The sequence below is a fragment of the Tupaia chinensis genome, unplaced genomic scaffold (genome assembly GCF_000334495.1).
Source record: "Tupaia chinensis unplaced genomic scaffold, TupChi_1.0 Scaffold000605_1, whole genome shotgun sequence".
Lineage (NCBI taxonomy): Eukaryota > Metazoa > Chordata > Mammalia > Scandentia > Tupaiidae > Tupaia > Tupaia belangeri.
In genome coordinates this window covers 923,044-939,955 of record NW_006160123.1, presented here as the reverse complement: position 1 = coordinate 939,955, position 16,912 = coordinate 923,044, and the positions used below count along the sequence as shown (strand labels likewise).

Here is a 16,912-nt window from a genome sequence, read left to right as displayed (position 1 = left end):
GATTTTCTCCTTGTATAAAGTCAACATGTGAACACACAAACACAATTTAAGAAAGACACAAATAATATATAACAAAAAATATCTGTATTTATGGAGTTTCCCAGTTTTTTACAATAAATGTGAATTCTTTAACAATCAGAAAAAGAAATCTAATTTAAAAAATTGGTTTTCAAACAATTAGCTTATAAAGTCAACTATAGGTTGAGTATCCCTTATCTGAAATGCTTGGACCAAGTGTTTCACATTTTAAGACTTTTTGGATTTGGGAATATTTGCAAATACATAGTGAGATACCTTGGGGATGGGACTCAAATTTAAACATGAAATTTATTTATGCTCATGAATACCTTATACAGATAGCCTAAAGTTAATTTTACACAATACTTTGGAATTACAGTGTTTTGACTATAATCCTATCAGGTCAGATGCAGGACTTTATATTGTGGTATATGTCAATGCTCAAAATGTTTCAGATTTTGCATCATTTTGGATTTTTGGACTAGGGATGCTCAACCTGTATAATATTTCATTATTATTATTATTACTACTTTTTTTTTTAATCCTGAATACTATACACATAGAAGTAACTTAAAATTCAATATATAGCTAGGTACAGTGGTGCATGCCTATAATCCCAGCTAGTCAGGAGGCTGAGGCAGAAGGATCACAAGTTCAAGGCCAGCATGGGCAACTATAGTGAGAAATTGACTCTCAAAAAAAAATTATGAAAGATAATATACATTTGCTATGTGGTTATGCAAACTTCCAAGAGGACCTTCAATGGCTTAGAAGTTATTCCCAAATGTTAAACAGGTGAATGTGATTCTATGAAAAGAGTTACGCCCTAGCTATTTCTCAAAACTACCCAATTTCCTATTAAATGATTCCCAATCCCATAGTCCTCTGCCTTCCATCATGGCCACCTGCCTCTCAGGCTTATATTAGTCCTCACTTTTATTTGAGAAGATAACCATAGTTAAACAATGAGAAACTCAGAGGATTACCTCACCTAGAACATTAACTGAACAACCAGAACGCTATTTAAAAATATATATATTCCATATCTATCCTAATAAACAGGACCTTATAGGTGTTAATACAAAGTCATCTCAATATCACTAGGTTAGAGAAAATCAGGGAAAAATTTGCTAAATTATACTCTGAAATATTTTAAGATAGTTTTCCTAGACGAAGGGAATTTCAATGAAAAAGTAATTCTAATAATTTAAATTTTAATGGTAAGTATGGCTTTATATCACTGCTATAAAACTGTCCTAGTCCCACTGCAGGGATGCCCATAACCCAGAGAAAAGCTTACATACTATTTGCTTGCAGTAATTCCTTAGACACACTGCAAGCAGAGCCTTGTGACACAGCATTCACATTCTCATCTTGTTCAGGAGACATGGGCTCTTGTTTAATCTGAATCGATGAGTCTGGAGCAGGGATACTGCCATGGCCTTGGAAAGTAGATGTGGTTACTTGGAGAGGGGCTCCAGTGGATGAGGGAGATACATGGGAAGATGGAGGCTCCAGAAAAACTGGTAAAAATGGAGTAGGCAGCAGTGAGGCATCGGCAGATGTTTGAGATCTACTGTTTCTTTGTTCTCGTGTGAGGCTACAAGGAATCTGGTCTGGGTGCTCAGAAGGTTCATATGTCTCTAGAATGGGAAACACAAAGTACAAATGCAAAGCTGTTATCTGCAAAGTCACTCATTTCTGAGCCAATTATGTATTTAAAAATTATAAGAGAATTGAAAATTAATAAATGTACTGGTATAGCCTTTTGTCATTTTTCAAAATGGAATGTCACATAACCTATACAACCACCAACACTAAAATCAGAACAGGCACCAACATTCTAGTTTTTCAAATTTTAAGTGATTTATCCCAACTCAAGAAAGATCCAAGATTTGAACCCAGGTCTTTTGATTCCTAACCAAATCTCTTTCTATAATGTTTGATTTCCTTGGCTAAATATTTCAGGGAGATGTGTATACACACACACACACACGTTTATTCCTTTTTAAAAAAATACTAATGTTTAATTTTAGAATTTGTTATTATTATTTATTTTTAAAATTTTGTCAGAGAGACAGAGTGCGGGAGAAAGGGAAAGTGAGAAAGCAAGCCGCCAGGTCTGGGACTCGAACCATGGTTAGCCATGTGGGAGTCCAGTTCCTCAACCACACCACCCACTGGCTCCGTGTACTCCTTTCTATGAAAAGACTGTGTCTCATAAAAACCAAGGGGAGGGACCAGCAGTTAGCATAATGGTTATGTCGCTGGACTCCCATGTAGTTGATCACGGTTCGCATCCCAGACCCGGTGGCTTAAAACTCATGCCAGGCACGTGTGCATGCGTGCCAAAGATCCCAAGAGGAGAATGGAAGAGAAGGGATTGCGGCATGGCCATCCCCCCTGGGGGGTGATTTCTCGCTTTCTGTCTGTCTGGCGAGTGCACGCGCCCTATAGCAAAAAAATCTCTTAAAAAAAAAAAAAACAAGGGGACAGGTAAGCAATTACATGATCTTTTCATACTATTTTCAATTCCCCTCTATAGAGAACAAAAAGTAATAAGCTACAGAGTCTAATCCATCAGATGCCCTCTGAATACCTTGTAATCCCTGCAGAATCTGTATTCTATGTGTCCTCAGTGCACTCATCTCCATAGTTATCTAAAAATAAAGTATTTTGTTAAGCATTTTGAAATGCAACTTCCGAGGCAACTCATCTTTATTAAATCTTCCCATGTGTTGTTACCTGCTGCTTGAGCATAAGTAGCCTCTGAACTTCAACATAAGCTGTCTGAAGTGCTGCCCGGGCTTGCAGAAGGTTGTTATCCATGCACTGCAAGGATTTACTTAGTTCTTCTTCCCTTAGAGAAATATTCAGCAGCTGGTCAACCTGAGAACGTTCTGCCAAAACAAAACAAAAACCAATAGGATGATTCAGCTTAATAATGGAGACTTCATTTTCATAACACAACTTTTCAGTAGCTTGATACACCAACTATGAAAGAAATTCTTTATTCTCTCCTCAGTAGGTTACTGGGGACTCCTCGGCTCTCTCAACACACGTCACCAAGCCTTACCATGGCAAAGCTAAAAACCAAAAGTTACCTGGTAAAGATGGAGGTGTCTCCTAGGTCCGAGTGTACCACCACACCTGATTTCCATCTTTCACCACCACCTTTCCAGGTGAAATCTCTGTCCCAGGCAAATCAACTATGCTAAGTTTAATTTCCCACCTTCCTTTGTCTACTATCCTCTTCGCCAGAGCTTCTGCTTAGATTGGGACCAGATGGTTAAGTCCAGTGCCTTTAACCATCACGCCACCTGCTGGATTCCAAAGGAGCTCTATATATAAGAGCAGGCTTCCTGAAAATACAGCTTTGAAATAGTATGTATGGGCCAGCTCTGTGGCCTGGTGGTTAAGGCAACAAATCCTACATGGCTGAACCCTTGGTTCAAGTTCCAGACCTGGTGATAAGAAACACGCTGGGCCTGTGTACATGTGTGCCCAAAATCTCAAAAGGAGGAAGAGATGGAGCAGAAGGGATTGTGGTGTGATCATACCCTGTGGTGGGTGCTTTCTCCTCTCTCTGGAGAGGACATGTCTGCTCTAGCATTAAGTAAGTAATCTTTTTTTTTTTTTTTTTAAAGAAATAGTACATATAACTTACTTAAAATAAAATGTTCTATTATGTGTATGTTTATCTTCTTCATGTTTGTATTTTTCCCATTCAATGTAACAAAGTGTCTCCCCCAAACTTCAGATCTATATACTCAACTATCAACTATGACATTTCTACCTGGGGGCTTCAAAGGTCTTTTAAGCTGAAGGATTGAAAAGGTAACTCTCTTGGGGTCAGTAGGTGATGCAGTGGTTAAGGTGCTATACTCCCACATGGTCGACCACAGTTCAAGTCCAGGACCTGGGGGGCTTGCTTTCTTTCTTTCCCTTTCTCTGTCTCTCTCTAGTGGAAAGAAAAGGGAACTCTCATCTTTCACTGCCCTCAATCTGCTCTCTCTCTCCAGCTATACAAACAATATCGTCATCCACATGTTGCCCCAGCCAACTCCTTCACTCCTCCCTTGTCTATCACACCCAGTCACCCAAGGCTCCCCTAATCACGTCCTGCACTAGCCCTCACAGTAGAACTGGGTTAAACCAATAGAAACTGAGAGTCATAGAAGCAGATCAATGAAGGAGCAACATTAATAACTTCTCCCCTTAACTCACATTAGAAAAGCAACCAAGATGCTTCAATGCAGATAAATGACCAAGAAAGACAAACATTTTACTATATGGCTTGTTCTTAATCCCACTGAGAAGGCCCAATGAGACTTCCTGGCCTTGAAATGACTGAGAGAGAACTTTAGTGCACAGGTCTATGTGGCATAATGTATTTCTTCTATAGCTGTAATTGAATGTGTAACAGTAGAAAATCATACTTTTCTCTGCCTTTAAGCAAGACCACAATAATGGGTTAAAAGAAAAATAAATAAATAAAACAGATGATTACTGTTCAATAACCACAATCTATGCTGTGTCAAGTTGTAAAAAGGCTGAACTGCTGTAACTTCTTTCTACCAGAATATTCCATACCATACCTTTCTTTCCTTTAATTTTTCTTCTTTTATTTTTCCTCTCAAGACTTGGGAGTTCAGGAGAAGATCCATCCTGAGGGATAGAGAAAACGAAATGATATTAAATATATAAAGGCCAGTTTCTATGAGAAGAATCAATACTAAGATGACCATATATTGGGACCAGCAGATGGCATAACGGTTACGTTGTTGGACTCCCACATGGCCAACTGCAGTTTGAGTCCTGGACCCAGAGGCTTGTAACTCATGCCGGGCACACATGTGTGCATGCCCAAAATCCCAAGAGGAGAAGGGATTGTGGTGTGGTCATCCCCCAGGGCAGTGATTCTTATTCTCTGTCTCTCTGGCAAGCACACATGCCTTATAGCAAAAATTTCTCTAAAAAGAAAAGATGACCATACATTGTTCTTTATTCCTCCTCCTACCATCGCTACCATGCACATACTCAAATGTATCTGATCAAAAGGAAGAAAAAGAATCCAAGGCCAAATGCCTTCCTACTATCCTCAAGGTGCTAAAGCTCCCTGGGCTTGGGCAAAGCATTCTACCTTAGTGAAGCAAGACATGGATGGAGGGACAAAGCATAATAACACATACCTCTACTTTTTTTTGGGGGGCGGGGGGGACAGGTTTTTGCTCTAGGGAGCATGCACTCGCCAGAAAGACAGAGAGAGACAGAGAGACAGAAAGTGAGAAATCACCCCCCCAGGGGGAATGGCCATGCCGCAATCCCTTCTCCCCTATTCTCCTCTTGGGATCTTGGGCACGCACGCACATGCACCCGGCGTGAGTTTAAGCCACCAGGTCCGGGACTCTAACCACGGTCAACTACATGGCAGTTCAGCGACATAGCCATTACGCTGACTGCTGGTCCCCATACCTCTACTTTTATCTTGGGATAGTTTCTACTTTAAATTTCAGTTCAACATAAAGCTAAACATCTATGAGAACCAGCAGGTGGCATAAGAGTTATGTTTCTGGACTCCCACATGACCAACCACATAGTTCAAGTCCTGGACTCAGCAGTTTGAAACTCATGCTGGGCACCTGTGTGTACATGCCCAAAATCCCAAGAGGAGAAGGGATAGTGGCATGGCCATACCCCCAGGGGGGTGATTTCTCGCTTTCTGTCTGTCTCTCTGTCTTTACAACAAGCCATGTGCCCTAAACAACAACAAAAAATCTCTCAAAAAAAAAAAAAAATCTGGGACCTGCAGATGGTATGGTGGTTAAGGGCGCTGGACTCCCACATGACCGACTGTGGTTCGAGTCCTGAACCTGACGCCTTGCTTTCTCACTTTCCCTTTCTCTGTTTCTCTGGTTGAATTTTTTTTTAATTAATTTAATTAAACTAATAAATAATTGGGAGGAGGCCCATCTATGAGACAAACCCTGAGATATTACCTTCCTCATAGGATAATCCTTCAGCGTGAAGTAAGTGTATTTCAAATCATCCAACAGTATCTACTAAGTAGTGCAAAAGAACTGAGCTGGAATTTGAAGTAGCTCTAAAATGTATGCTCTTAACTACTCTGTTTACTGCTTCTATAAAAGAAAGAAGCCATTTTCTCACAGAGTCAGAGTCCAGACTATGTCACCACCAGCAACCCTTTCTTTTCTGAAAGGAATCTTGAGAGGGTTAAGCAATATTAGCAACAGAAATGCCAGGAAAGCAGATGTGGTATCAATGAAGAGATGATTCTTAAAAGGCCAGCTGCATAACTGAAGGACATGAGGCAGACTTATAGACTAAGTAAAATATTTCTGTACTATGCTCATATAAATGCACTCTTAACGGCTATGCCTAGCAGCTCTGAATTCAACAATCAGCATGCCCTACAAATGCAACAGTAAAATGCCATTCTTCAGCAGCAGTACAGAATGCTGCTATGAAAACAGATCAAGTTATAGATGAAGATGTGACTTATCCTTGGTTAGGTGATACAAAGAATCATTGGCTTAAAGACTAGTTTTAGAATGACTCAATATTTTCCTGATACTGTACACTCTTATTAAATTACAACTTAAATGGTAGAATTACTCAGTGAAAGAAACCCACAAGACAAAAGTACAGATATCTGGGACCAGCAGATGGCACAGTGGCTATGTCACTGGACCCCCACATAGGTGATTATAGTATAAGTCCCAGACCTAGAGGTTTTAAACTTATGCTGGGTGTGTGTGTGCCCAAAATCCTGAGAGGAGAATGAAGAGGGGATTGAAATGTGACCATCCCCACTATGGGGTGATTTCTCGATTTCTGTTTCTGCCTCTGTCTGGCAAACGCACATGCCCTATAGCAAAAATCTCTCTTAAAAAAAAAAAAAAAAGTACAGATACCCCCAGAAAAATTAGTTAAAACCTTTGTTTACAGACAACCAAATTGCCACCAAGCACAGAGAATCATACTCACCCCAGTGGCTCTTCGTTTCTTTCGAATACACTGGCCATCATTTTGTTCAGCACCAGAGGTACAGCTACTATCTGTGGCTGCATCTGCTAAACTGGAGACAGCAAGGGCTGAGGATGTATTTGATGACAGCGAGTTTCCTTCTCCATTACTCTCCTGAGAATTCTGATTCTCTGAAGATGGCGTAGATCTCTCTTGGCTGCTCAGGTCTTTTGCTGAATGCATCAGGGGTATTAAACGGTCAGAAGGTAATAGCTGTGTACTATGTCGCCTCCGGATAAAAACATCTTCAGCCCCTTCGCCTGTTCTGAGGGAGGCAGCCAGAGGTGTCCCTTCCTGTTTAAGGGTCATCGCTGCTTTTTGGTTCTGTACAGACCTCAGTGAGTTACTAGGTGAGTCAAACTGCTGGTGCTCATTTTCTTGGGCTGTGCCTTCTTCGCTGAAGAAGCTGTACACCGAAGGAGCCCTGTCCATGATGACGCTGCTCTCAGAAAGGCTTCGCTTCCTTGCCAACCCAGGGGATGAGGAAATAGAAATACCTTCCCACTGGAATCCTTCTAGACTGGGCAGATCAGGCTCTGCATCCAAATCTAAGACCTCTTGTTCATTTTGAACCAGAGGTACCATTTCTATGCCAAACCTTAAGGGAAAAAAGCAAAAACAAATCAGACGTGGTTGGGGGACTGGCTTCATTCATTATGTTAGGTTCTGTTACGCACCAAGGTTACTAACATGAACAGAATGGCTCCTGCCCTCGAGGAGTTCACAGTCTAATGAGTGATCCAGACACAAAGTAAATATAAATATTGTTACGTGACAAGTACCAAATTAGAGAGTTGTATACAGCTATGAGAACACTGTTTCTGTTTGTATTTTTAGGGTTTTGCCATAGGGTGCCTATGCTCGCCAAAAAGAGACAGACAGAGGGAAAATGAGAAATCCTACACCCAGGGTGGATGGTCACACCACAATCCCTTCTCTTCCATCCTCCTCCTGGGATTTTGGGAATGCATGCATGTGTTTGGCATGATTTTCAAGTCACCAGTTCTAGGACTCAAAGTGCAGTAGGTCATGTGGGTATCCATCACTTCAACCTGACCAAAGAACACATCTGAAGGAGTAAAAACACTCTGTTTCATATGTAGTTTTAAAAATCTATATATTAACTTTTTCAAAACAAATAAAGGAGGAGCCAGCAGGTGGCATGGTGGTTAAAGATGCTAGATTCCCACACAGTTGACCATGGTTTGAGTCCCAGACCTGGTGGCTTGCTTTCTCACTTTCCCTTTCTCTCTGCTCAAATTAAAAAGTAATAACAAATAGAATGAAATAAATCATTATTTTAAAGAATAAAAACAAACAACTTTTACAGAGCACTCACAAATGCTAGACATGATACTAAGAGCTTCAAATTTAAAATCTCAAGTACTGTCACTGGTGTTGGGAAGAGAAAAAGGAACAAAATAAATATTATTTCAACAAAGACAGAAACCTTGCCCTCCCCACCAGCCTGGAGGGCTATGTGATTATAATGCAACAGATGAAGATGTTCACGTAGCAAACCTCTGCTGAACTCTACCTCACTATTCAGAAAAGTCTAGTACCGCAACGTAAGATGAATAGCTTAAGAGAAAGCATTTTATGGTCCTAAATATAATGCCCAGAGTACACATATCAACAGAAGGGTAACAATCCACAGGTTCTAACTAAGAGGTAATGAGAACAGGTATACTTAAAAATTGTACCACTCATTCTAAAACTGAGGTCTGGAAAAAAATACAAACATAGGCAAGTTTTCAAATTTGCTAGAGGGGGAGTCAAACTGCTGGTGCTCATTTTCTTGGGCTGTGCCTTCTTCGCTGAAGAAGCTGTACACCGAAGGAGCCCTGTCCATGATGACGCTGCTCTCAGAAAGGCTTCGCTTCCTTGCCAACCCAGGGGATGAGGAAATAGAAATACCTTCCCACTGGAATCCTTCTAGACTGGGCAGATCAGGCTCTGCATCCAAATCTAAGACCTCTTGTTCATTTTGAACCAGAGGTACCATTTCTATGCCAAACCTTAAGGGAAAAAAGCAAAAACAAATCAGACGTGGTTGGGGGACTGGCTTCATTCATTATGTTAGGTTCTGTTACGCACCAAGGTTACTAACATGAACAGAATGGCTCCTGCCCTCGAGGAGTTCACAGTCTAATGAGTGATCCAGACACAAAGTAAATATAAATATTGTTACGTGACAAGTACCAAATTAGAGAGTTGTATACAGCTATGAGAACACTGTTTCTGTTTGTATTTTTAGGGTTTTGCCATAGGGTGCCTATGCTCGCCAAAAAGAGACAGACAGAGGGAAAATGAGAAATCCTACACCCAGGGTGGATGGTCACACCACAATCCCTTCTCTTCCATCCTCCTCCTGGGATTTTGGGAATGCATGCATGTGTTTGGCATGATTTTCAAGTCACCAGTTCTAGGACTCAAAGTGCAGTAGGTCATGTGGGTATCCATCACTTCAACCTGACCAAAGAACACATCTGAAGGAGTAAAAACACTCTGTTTCATATGTAGTTTTAAAAATCTATATATTAACTTTTTCAAAACAAATAAAGGAGGAGCCAGCAGGTGGCATGGTGGTTAAAGATGCTAGATTCCCACACAGTTGACCATGGTTTGAGTCCCAGACCTGGTGGCTTGCTTTCTCACTTTCCCTTTCTCTCTGCTCAAATTAAAAAGTAATAACAAATAGAATGAAATAAATCATTATTTTAAAGAATAAAAACAAACAACTTTTACAGAGCACTCACAAATGCTAGACATGATACTAAGAGCTTCAAATTTAAAATCTCAAGTACTGTCACTGGTGTTGGGAAGAGAAAAAGGAACAAAATAAATATTATTTCAACAAAGACAGAAACCTTGCCCTCCCCACCAGCCTGGAGGGCTATGTGATTATAATGCAACAGATGAAGATGTTCACGTAGCAAACCTCTGCTGAACTCTACCTCACTATTCAGAAAAGTCTAGTACCGCAACGTAAGATGAATAGCTTAAGAGAAAGCATTTTATGGTCCTAAATATAATGCCCAGAGTACACATATCAACAGAAGGGTAACAATCCACAGGTTCTAACTAAGAGGTAATGAGAACAGGTATACTTAAAAATTGTACCACTCATTCTAAAACTGAGGTCTGGAAAAAAATACAAACATAGGCAAGTTTTCAAATTTGCTAGAGGGGCATGTGCACTCACTGGAGACAGAGAAAGACAAGGAAAGTAAGAAAGCACTCTCTACTGGAGATGGTCATGCTGCAATCCCTTCTCCATCTCTCCCTTCTTTTAGGATTTTGGGCATTCATGCACACATACCTGGTGTGTTTTTTAAGCAGCCATGTCTGGGACTCGAACTGAGCAGTTGGTCATGTGGAATCCCAGTCGCCTTAACCACCACGCCACCAGCTGGCCCTAGGCATACTTTTTTATGCTGTTATTTTCTAGCCCCTCTAAACCAGAGTGATCAATTTTTTATATTTTTTTCTGTCCCCATTTTGTTTCTCAGAAGTAGGTGTGCTTCCATTTTAACCTGGATTCCATTCCCTGCTAGGAAACACTTTTTTCCATCTGTGACAGATTAGCAGTCACTCTTTGATATTAAATCAGACATCTACAATGGATATTTTTGGCAAACATTTAATTAAATGAAACAAGTAGAATTCTCTTTACCAGGGTTGAAGGGTAACTTTAAAAGAAAGCAAGAAAGAAAAACAGATACTGAAAAGGGGAACACACCTGGGTAAGCCTTTGCCCAGCTCTTGCTTTTTCTTGGATACTTGCTGAATGACCTGTTCCCAGTTGACATTTCTCCGAGATGCATTTAGAATCTGCCGTAGGGTTGGCTTGAGCCCAGATTCCTTCTCTGTCTCACTCTTTCGATGACCGCTGATATTGCGAATGCGGCGAGCACTGTTGAGGTTTGGTTCAGGAAGGTGTGCTCCAGTTTTGCTCTTCAAACTAATGTGCCGGGTTAGATCTCTCTGGAGGGAGGCAGGAAAGCCAAGTTTACTTAGTTCAGGCAGGAGAGGGCCTGAGGGCTGATTGATATCATTTTTTTGAAGCTCTGCATCCAAGCTAGAACTCTCAAAGCCTTCTGTTTCATAAGACATATGAGATTTAACAGGGTCATCAACCTGTGCATCTTCTAGAGAGGTTTTCAAGTCTAGCAATAAGCCAGGGTGTGGACTGGCTGCCGATGTCATTTGTAGCTCGGACTCCTTCTGGGGAACTGTGGAATTACATGGTGACGTGGAAAATTTTCTGGATGTTTTCAGCATTTGGTCATCTCCTTCTTTCTCATCAATGGCGTGAGTGCTACAGGATAAAACTCCTGTAGGTGGGGAACCTGGGGTTCCAACTTTCGTTCCATGTTTTTCCATGTCAGATGCCTCTCCATCACTCTCATCTTCTATTCTGTTGACCTGAAACTCAATCTTCAAAGATTCTTTCTCAGACTCTTCTACATTCCTATTTGCTTTTGCATAGTTCTTGTTCCTTTCAGAAGTGCTAAGAACGGGATTCTGCAGTGACTCCTGACACTGTAGTACCTCTTTGGCCTTTTGTAACGTATCATTTATATTATCATCAGATTCCTTCTGAGTGCCCAGTGTACTTTTACTCCCTTTTAAAACACGAGGACATGAACTATGCAATTTGGGTGTGTATGAAGAACTATGGTTATCTACCACAGTGGGTTTGTTTGAGGGATCTGAGTGTTCTCCAGGAAAAAAAGAATTAGTTTTAGTGTTTTTTGAGTGATTCTTTAACTCATGCTTCTGAGGAACTGATTTAGTGGCTGGAATTGGAAGGAGAGGGGATTTCAATAATGGCATTTTATTTGAGTTATGACCTTGTTCAGGTTTTTTAGTAATGGAGCCATCTCTTCCCACCTCACAGGAAGCACTGCAGTCAGAAGCAGCTTTGTGACTATGAGATCCAGTATGCATTTCTTTTTGTGTTTTCTGTGTTGGGAAACTATTCATTTTATCAGTTTGGGATTCTTTTACTCCTGTGATCAAGCTAAAATCAAATAAAGGCTTATCTATCACTTCTGACTTGTTACCAGTGACTTCCTTCAATCCTGATTGTAAATCCTGAGTCTTCTGGGAAGGGTAAGGAGTCCAGCGATGGGATTTTTCCCGTGCTACACTGCCATTCTTTCCACTGATTTTGGAAGCTGCAGCATCTGCTTGTTTAGTGGTTTGGCTTTCCAGCTGCTCAAAATTGAAGTCAAGTAACCCTTCTGAAGGAAACTTATCATTTGTAAATGCTTCAGAAGGTGCTCTATACTTGGCAACCGTGCCAACTATGTCATTTTCCTTCCGCTGCCAACTGTATCTGTCTTGATTGTATTTGCCTGACTTTATAGATTTCTTGTTCCATAGCATATTCATGTCTTCCTTTTGACAATTAGAATTTCTGTTTCTGCCTGGCTGAAATTTGTCTCCAGGGCCACTGTAATTCCAACTATTTGTACCACGTCCATTGGATTTCCAGTTTCCGTTATTGTTTTTCATATGCCAACTGGAAAAGCCACCTGTTCCTTCAGAATGCCAACTGGAATTCCTTCCTGTACTGTTATGATTCCAATCTACCGTCCCACTGTTTGAATGCCAACCACCTCCAGATTTACTATGGTTGTGAAACCAAGGAGAGGAGCCTCCTGCACCACCCGTATGCCACCCGGAGCGTCCTCTTGGTCCACCACTATTTCTCAAAGGATGAGGAAAGCTGTTTCTAGTATTATTAAAGCCATCACTTTCCCATTTCCAGTCTCGCTGTGGAGGTCCACGATGATGCCATGCGGGCTGACTGTAACTCTCTCTGTCTTGGTAAGGGATTCGGTCTTCTCGTCTCCATTGGGGTCGCCTGTCATCAGAGTTTATTTCTTGGCTGTTATTGGAAGGTTCACTTTGCCTGGAAGAAAAACAATTTTTGTTAGTGATTTAAAGTAATTCTTATCCTTCTTTTAAACTTCCCCTTTCCCCTCTCCCCTGCTGCATAGTATATAAGAGAGTCTATTTTTATTTCCAGTGGTGATTGCATCCATATCTTCATTTTTTAATTTTTATTCATTTATTTATTTATTTTTGCCAGAGGGTATATGTGCACTAGGGAGAGGAGAAGCAAGAAAACAACCTCCGTGGGGCATGGTCATGCTGCAATCCCTTCTTCGCCATCTCTTCCCCCTCTGGGGATTTTGGGTACATGCACACACATGCCTGGCATGTCTCTCAAGCTGCTAGGTCTGGGTCTCAAACTATGCAGTCAGATACATGGGACTGAGCCACCTTAAGCATGGGTTGGCTCTGCTTTCATATCTTCAAAGGACGCCGTGAAATTTATATTTAATTTATTAATACTCAGGTTTTTTTTAACTTAAGTACTAAAATATCTTTCCCCTGTTGCTCCAGAAACACTAAAAACTTGACACATTTATACATTTATCCTCTCTTTTCTTAGTCCTTTTTTTCTTGGCATGTTCTGGGATTTCGTCCCTATAATCCAATCATTATTTTAACATTATGTAGCCTTTTTTTTAGAGAATTATTTTATTTAACTTTATTTATTATTATTATCATTATTATTTTCCAGTTGGATCAGAGAGAAACAGAGAGAGATAGGAAGTGAGAAAGCAAGCCACCAGGTCTAAGACTTGAACCATGGTTGGCCATGTGGGAGTCCAGCTCCTTTAACCACTGTGCCACTTGCCGGCCCCAACATTATGTAACTTTTTCAAAATAAGAATAGTTATATTTTGTAGTTATGGTTAGTTATCATAGTTTATACAATTCTATATCCAGATGCCCTTAAAATCATAATTTCTCTAGGTGCAAGTTCTTTCTGAAAAATCCAGTTTCTTGGGACCAGCAGTTAGCGTAATGGCTATGTTGCTGGACTCCCATGTAGTCGACCGAGGTTCACATCCCAGACCCGGTGGCTTAAAACTCACGCCGGGCACGTGTGCGTGCGTGCCCAAGATCCCGAGAGGAGAATGGAGGAGAAGGGACTGCGGCGTGGCCATCCCCCCTGGGGAGTGATTTCTCGCTTTCTGTCTCTCTGTCTGTCTGGCGAGCGCACGCATCCTATAGAAAAAAACCTCTCCACAAGAAAAAAAAACAGTTTCTTAATCTATTCTAAATGGTAAGATTATACTTTGTGTGACTGATTTAGTTAATAAGCACTTTATCAAGCACCCAGTGACTGTTAGGGATGTTAAGGAAACTCTTATGGATAGTTTATATTCATGAAGAGCTTAATAGCACTCACAGTAAGTATTGTAAGGAGCTTTATGATCTAGAGGTTTTTATAAAGAAGCTACGGTAGCCTGAATTAGTCATGTTAGACAAGGAGTCCACAGAAACGTGAATAAATTTAAGTAAATGCCACAGTAATAGGTGTAAAACCATTTTCCTCTAGATACTGCCTATGTATGCTTGGCACATGGTAGGTGTGCAAAATATTGAGTAATACTACCTAAAACTTACTGAGTAGCTACTATTGTCCAGTATCTATACAGATTATCTTATTTCATTCTCATGATCTTGTGGCAAGTATTCTTATTAATTCCACTTTTAAGATGAGAAAACTGAGGATTAGAAAAGTTAAGTAACTTGCCTAGGGCAGGCCAGCCAGGAAATGTAGAGCAGAGATTTAAAACTTGGCAATTTGACTTCACAACTATACTTCTCACCACTAGGCTTTGGCAAAGTGAAAATCCTAAAACAAAGTTTCTACAGTTGGGTTCTTTCCTCTGTACTTGACTAAATCTTAAACTTAGTACTGACTTTAACTGAGTTTAAAAGCCAGCCAGTGACAGGGTGGTTATGATGGCTGGATCCACCAGGGTCAACTGTGTTTTTAGAGTAACAGACTCATTGATCTGAAAAACATGCCAGGTGCACGTGTGTGGGCGCCCAAAGGCCCGAGAGAATGAGAAGGGACTGCAGCATGGCCATGCCTCCCCGAACCAAGAGGGTGCTTTGTCACTTTCTCTCTCCCTTTCCAGCAAGCATAAGTGCCCTATAGAAAATTACTAAAAAGAGAAAAAGCTTTGAATGTATTCAATATTTTGGACCCAAATTGGAATTTATTTTTTTTTTTTTTTTTACAAGATAGAATTAAAAATCACCTAAAAATTCAAACATCTGTGTACATTATAAACTACAACCATTTCTAAACAGGAAACTCTGAAGTCCCTAAGTACATACCCCAGCAAGATTTTTTTTTTTAAATCACCACTAATAAAATTGTCTTTATTGTTTGTTTCTAAGGAGACCACTGACTCAGCTATACTAATATGCTCAGAAGTGGGAGAACTGAGCCATTCATGAAAGCAATCACAAAGTAGAATTCCTAAATCATCATGAATTGGCTAGACCAAGGGAATAATAGTATTCAGCTGAACACACAGCCCAGAAAGAGGTTAAAAACTCATGAAGGCAAAAGCAAAACTAAACAAAAGAAACTTCATGAAGAAATAACTAGATGATTTTATAAACAGGTCATCAAAGAGACATATCAGAAGACTTAAAGGACAGCAACCACAGTATGAACATCTAAATCCACTGAGAAGCTCTTTCACCCTGATTTCATGTTTAATCATTGATACTGATAAGCTAACGGCTCTAGTGTGTTAGAACAAAGTAGAAGTTTATCTCCAAGAGGCTCCAACTCCCTAAAACAGGAGAAAGAGTGAATGGCAGGCTCTACTTAAAGTAATGAGAATGTCATTTGAAGGACTACACAACAGAACGATTTAAGAACCATGTTGCTATTGTCAGGCACTTGTCAAGGAAGTTTTAAAAAACAGAATTAAAAAAAACTTTTTAATAATCAAACCTAGAACTACAAAGTTATTAGACATAACTAATCTTCCAAAAAGATCTTTAAAGTTTTATTTTAGAATTTGAAATGTTTCTCATCATGTTCTAGGACTTAAGGTTAGCCCACCTCATTAGGTGGTTCTCTCTCTTTCATTCATACCCCAAAATTTCTACCTCATTAATTAAACTCTTTAGACCACAAATCAGTAAAGTAAAAACAAAATGCCCAATCACTGAATATATAAAAGTAAGTATGAAATTATGCAGTGCAAGTCAGAACACTTATATTGCTCAAATGACCTTGGCACTGTCAAATTTAAAATAAATGCATTCAATATATATTTTCCAGAGCACTTATAGTGAATCAAGCACTATGGTAGTCAGTGAGGATTCAAAGACAAAGAGATAAGCCAAATTTGGTAGAAATACCATGTTAATTTACATCAGGCAAAGAATTTTTTTCCTAAGGGGTCTTATTTTGGCAATAAAAAATACTACACAACTTATTTGATGAAGCTTACAGCCTAATATCTTTTCACTAGAAAAATCTGGGTACCAATAAAAACAACTCTAAATGCAGTTAACAACATGGCAAGAATTTCAGTTATGTAGGCATAGCAACAGATAGTACTGAGTTTGGTTTGTACAAAGCAAGTAGTTAAAGAATTCCACTGCCTCTTTGCAACCTCAAATTAATTTTATAATTAAGATAAACTTAAATGTTGTAAGTTGAAAAGTACAAAAATGTAGGATGTATTCTCTATTACATTCTATTAAATAAGCTTAAGAAAATCAAAATAATTACTTACCGACTTTGCTCTTTTCTTTGTTTTATTAACTGAATGAGTTCCTTGTCAAAATATTCTTCTTCTTCTTCTTCTCCCTTTCCATCATCTTCTCTTTCCTTGGCATCAACGTTATCTTTGTGCAATTGGCCAGAAATGTGCTTTGCATATGCAGAAAGACCCACTTCTGTGACCCCGCACACTCGGCACTCATGACTACTGTCCCTAGG

General features: G+C 39.9%; 1 protein-coding gene across 1 annotated transcript in view; it reads right to left on the bottom strand.

Annotated features, from left to right (window-relative positions):
* Positions 1-16,912, bottom strand: part of ZNF106 (zinc finger protein 106) — a 79,334-nt gene that overhangs the window by 21,298 nt on the left and 41,124 nt on the right. Inside the window, exons 4-11 of the mRNA XM_014591656.1 lie at positions 16,707-16,907; positions 10,808-12,988; positions 8,852-9,083; positions 7,027-7,431; positions 4,617-4,686; positions 2,764-2,918; positions 2,618-2,678; positions 1,323-1,661 (exon numbers count right to left, since the gene is read on the bottom strand). Coding sequence (XP_014447142.1) covers positions 1,323-1,661; positions 2,618-2,678; positions 2,764-2,918; positions 4,617-4,686; positions 7,027-7,431; positions 8,852-9,083; positions 10,808-12,988; positions 16,707-16,907 — 3,644 coding nt within the window. The remainder of the gene's footprint in view (positions 1-1,322; positions 1,662-2,617; positions 2,679-2,763; positions 2,919-4,616; positions 4,687-7,026; positions 7,432-8,851; positions 9,084-10,807; positions 12,989-16,706; positions 16,908-16,912) is intronic.